At 54.3% G+C, this 4,013-nt stretch overlaps 1 protein-coding gene across 1 annotated transcript in view; it reads left to right on the top strand.

Annotated features, from left to right (window-relative positions):
• The first annotated feature begins 3,107 nt into the window (after positions 1–3,107).
• lrpap1 (low density lipoprotein receptor-related protein associated protein 1) overlaps positions 3,108–4,013 on the top strand; it is a 47,184-nt gene continuing 46,278 nt past the window's right edge. The window contains exon 1 of the mRNA XM_070894580.1: positions 3,108–3,338. Coding sequence (XP_070750681.1) covers positions 3,144–3,338 — 195 coding nt within the window. The 5' untranslated portion in view covers positions 3,108–3,143. The remainder of the gene's footprint in view (positions 3,339–4,013) is intronic.

Genomic DNA, 4,013 nt, shown 5'->3' with positions numbered 1-4,013 from the left:
ACTGGTCTTCAGGGATGTCCCGTACTGTGTGTCGAAGAGAGAGAGCAACCTGTGTGGCTTGAGTTTTTAAATCCTTTAAGGCCGCTGTCCTCAGAAAGCCTCCCGATTGGATCTTGGCTCCAGGGCAGCTCCTTATTGGCTCTCCTCACACATGTGGCTGTCTGGTCTGGCTCAGCCATCTCTGATTAGTTTAAATGGCTTTCCAATCCACACAACCTATGCAGCAGCTCTGGGGCCTTTCATTTTGTTTCTTACAAAACTTAGTCCATGCTGGCAATCTGTGGGCTTACATTTTATCTCAACACAAACAGACTTTTCCGTAAGATCTACACTTTTAACATTTATACATGAACAGAATCAATTAATAAACACTTTTATTCTTACACTACCGCACATGACCCACTCACTCACCAGGGTTCCCCCTGCCGAACTGCTCATGAAAAGGGCACTCAAAACAAGGCTCTCTCTAGTCCACCCTGATCTCCATGATCGTGTCGAGGGCAGGCGGCATCAACAAAGCATGTACCATGATCGCGCAAATTTGTCACGCGATATTGAAGTCAATGACCCTGTATTTGTACTCAACAATGGACATGGTCCCAAATGGATTGCTGGCACTGTCATAGCCAAAGAAGGGAGTAGGGTGTTTGAGGTCAAACTTGCAAATGGACTAACTTGCAGAAAGCATTTGGACCAAACCAAACTGCGATTCACAGACTGCCACGAGCAACCTGAAGAGGACACCACCAACTTCGACCCTCCAATACACACACAAGTGGCAACCAACATCACAGTTGACCAAGAAGCTGAACCCATCATTCCTAGCAGCCCAGCAAGGCCAGCTGCGCAGCAGCCCAACAAAGGCCCAACCAACTCACCTGCATCTGTTTTTGTACCAAGACGATCGACCACGGAACAGAAAGCCCCAGATCATCTCACCCTGTAAATAAGTGTACTATTGACTTTTGGGGAGGGAGTGATGTTATGTATGCAACACCTTGTAACCAGCATTCTACCGCCACCAGAGGGCGTATCTGTTGGAGTCCCAAGGGATCCCAGCATCCCTTGGGAGCATTGTATATAAGCAGGCCTCCCATGCTGTGCCGGCACTCTGGAGTCAGAATAAAGAGACTAAGGTCACACTTACTCAAGTCTACAGTACTCAGTCACATTGCTTTATTTGAGTTTTAACAATGATCATGGCTGATCATGCAACTTCAGTATCCCACTCCTGCCTTCTCTCCATACCCCACTGCTCCCTTTAGCCGTAAGAGCCACATCTAACTCCCTTTTGAATAAATCCAACAAACTGGACTCAACAACTTTCTGTGGTAGAGAATTCCACAGGTTCACCACACTCTGGGTGAAAAAGTTTCTCCTCATCTCGGTCCAAGATGACTTACCCCTTATCCTTAGACTGTGACCCCGGTTCTGGACTTCCCCTTTTACATCTACCTGCAGGTGGGACCTCGGTTTAACGTCTCATCCGAATGACGGCACCTCCGACAATGAGTGTCAGCCTGGATTTTTCTGCTCAAGAATTTTTGCTTTTGGATCAGTGTCACATCTGCTAACCCATTAAAAATAGTCCCATCCACCACCTTAAATACTCACTCCCTCCACCACCGGCACACAGTGGCTGCGGTGAGTACCAGCTACAAGATGCATTGCAGCAACTCACCAAGGCTTCTTCGGCAGCATCTCCCAAACCCGCGTCCTCTATCACCTAGAAGGACAAGGGCAGCAGTCGCATGGGACCATCATCACCTGCAAGTTCCCCTCCAAGTCACACACCATCTTGACTTGGAAATATATCGGCCGTTCCTTCATCGTCGCTGGGTCAAAATCCTGGATCTCCTTCCCTAACAGCACTGTGGGAATACCTTCATCATCATCATAGGCGGTCCCTCAAATGGAGGATAACTTGCTTCCATGCCAAAAAGAGATGAGTTCACAGGTGTTTCAATGAAGGACTTAATATTCCAGATCCCGAACTACATCCTGAAGGGTGGAAGATGCCTGTGCGTGGATTTTTTTAACGTGTGGTGGCCATTGCACACCAGCCACCACACGGGTTTGACAGAGCTAGGTCTTGGTCCAGTGGCAAGGATTAACCAAGACGACTGGAGACCAGCTCTGCTGCACGGACCTAGTGTGCATACATATCGCAGTGTGGGCTGACCCGTGCTGCCCCTGGGCCCTCGCCTCTTCTGAGCCCCGAACTCACACCTCTCCTAGGCCCCGATCGCGTCGCTCCACGATCACCCGCTGCTTCTGCGCCCCGACCTCGCCGCTCCACGGGCCAGCCCACACTACGATATGTGTGCGCACTAGGTCCATGCAACAGAGCATGTAGTTCAGGACCTGGAATATTAGGTCCTTCATTGAAACACCTGTGAACTCATCCCTTTTTGGCGTGGAAGCAAGTCATCCTTGATATGAGGAACTGCCTATGATGATGATGATGAAGGTACTCCCAAGTGCTGCTCGAGAGGGAGATCCAGGATTTTGACCCAGCGACGATGGAGGAACGGCCGATATATTTCCAAGCCAGGATGGTGTGTAACCTGGAGGGGAATGTGCAGGTGATAGAAGCATAGAAAAAACACAGAAAATAGGTGCAGTAGTAGGCAATTCGGCCCTTTGAGCCTGCACCACCATTGATGTTTCCCATGTGCCTACTGCCCTTGTCCTGCCCACGCTCCAATCAGCAACCTAGACCTTGATGACTTCCAATGCAGTCGCCCTCTTCGCTGCCATCGCTTTCCTGCACCAGTTCGCGCTGTACCTTGCAGTGAGTATTCACCACACAGACGGCAGCGGTTCAAGAAGGCGGCTCATCATCATCTCGGGGGCAATTAGGGATGGGCAATAAATACTGGTCTTGCCAGCGACGCCCACATCCCAGAAATTAAGAAAAAGTAGCCTTCTTAGTGCACAATGACCTTGCGCTTTTGCCATGCAATGCCCACCTTCGCCTGTTGGTGCCGCTATCAGGGACATTCCATGGGCAGCCTGGGGGGGGGGCGCAAAGCACTGTGGGATTTGTAGTCCCCGAGGGCGTGGCGCGGGAGCCCGGCATGCAGTGCGGAGGGCGGGCGCATGCGCTGGGCGGTTGCTGTGGTGACGGTTGCCCGGTGACCATGGCGGCGGGCTGGGTGCGCTTGGCGCTGCTGGCCGGCTGTGTGCTCGGCGCCCTCTCCCCGGGCCGCGCTCAGGCCGCCCGCACCTACTCGCGGGAGGCAAACCAGGCGGCGGCAGCGGCCGCCGAGAGAGGGACCGCCGACATCGAGTTCAGGATCGCCAAACTCAACCAGGTCTGGGACAAGGCCCAGCGGGTGAGTGAGGGACGGGGGAGTGGGGAGAGGAGATGGGGGTGAGGAGGGGGTGGGAAAGTGAAGGGGTGGTGAGGGAGTAATGGGGTGAGGAGTGAAGGAGGGGGGAGGGAGTAATGGGGTGAGGAGAGGGGGAGTGAAGGAGGGGTGAGGAGAGGGGGAGTGAAGGAGGGGTGAGGAGAGGGGGAGTGAAGGAGGGGTGAGGAGAGGGGGAGTGAAGGGGTGGTGAGGAGAGGGGGAGTGAAGGGGTGGTGAGGAGAGGGGGAGTGAAGGGGTGGTGAGGAGAGGGGGAGTGAAGGAGGGGGTGAGGAGAGGGGGAGTGAAGGAGGGGTGAGGAGAGGGGGAGTGAAGGAGGGGTGAGGAGAGGGGAGTGAAGGGGTGGTGAGGAGAGGGGAGTGAAGGAGGGGTGAGGAGAGGGGGAGTGAAGGAGGGGTGAGGAGAGGGGGAGTGAAGGGTGGTGAGGAGAGGGGGAGTGAAGGAGGGGTGAGGAGAGGGGGAGTGAAGGGGGGTGAGGAGAGGGGGAGTGAAGGGGGGGTGAGGAGAGGGGGAGTGAAGGGGGGGTGAGGAGAGGGGAAGTGAAGGGGGGGGTGAGGAGAGGGAAGTGAAGGGGGGGTGAGGAGAGGGGGAGTGAAGGGGTGAGGAGAGGGGGAGTAAGGGAGAGGGTAAAGGATGTATGGG

The sequence above is a fragment of the Pristiophorus japonicus genome, chromosome 1 (assembly GCF_044704955.1).
Source record: "Pristiophorus japonicus isolate sPriJap1 chromosome 1, sPriJap1.hap1, whole genome shotgun sequence".
Taxonomy (NCBI): Eukaryota; Metazoa; Chordata; class Chondrichthyes; family Pristiophoridae; genus Pristiophorus; species Pristiophorus japonicus.
The sequence above is the reverse complement of the archived record's forward strand: the minus strand, read 5'-3'. Positions and strand labels throughout refer to the sequence as shown.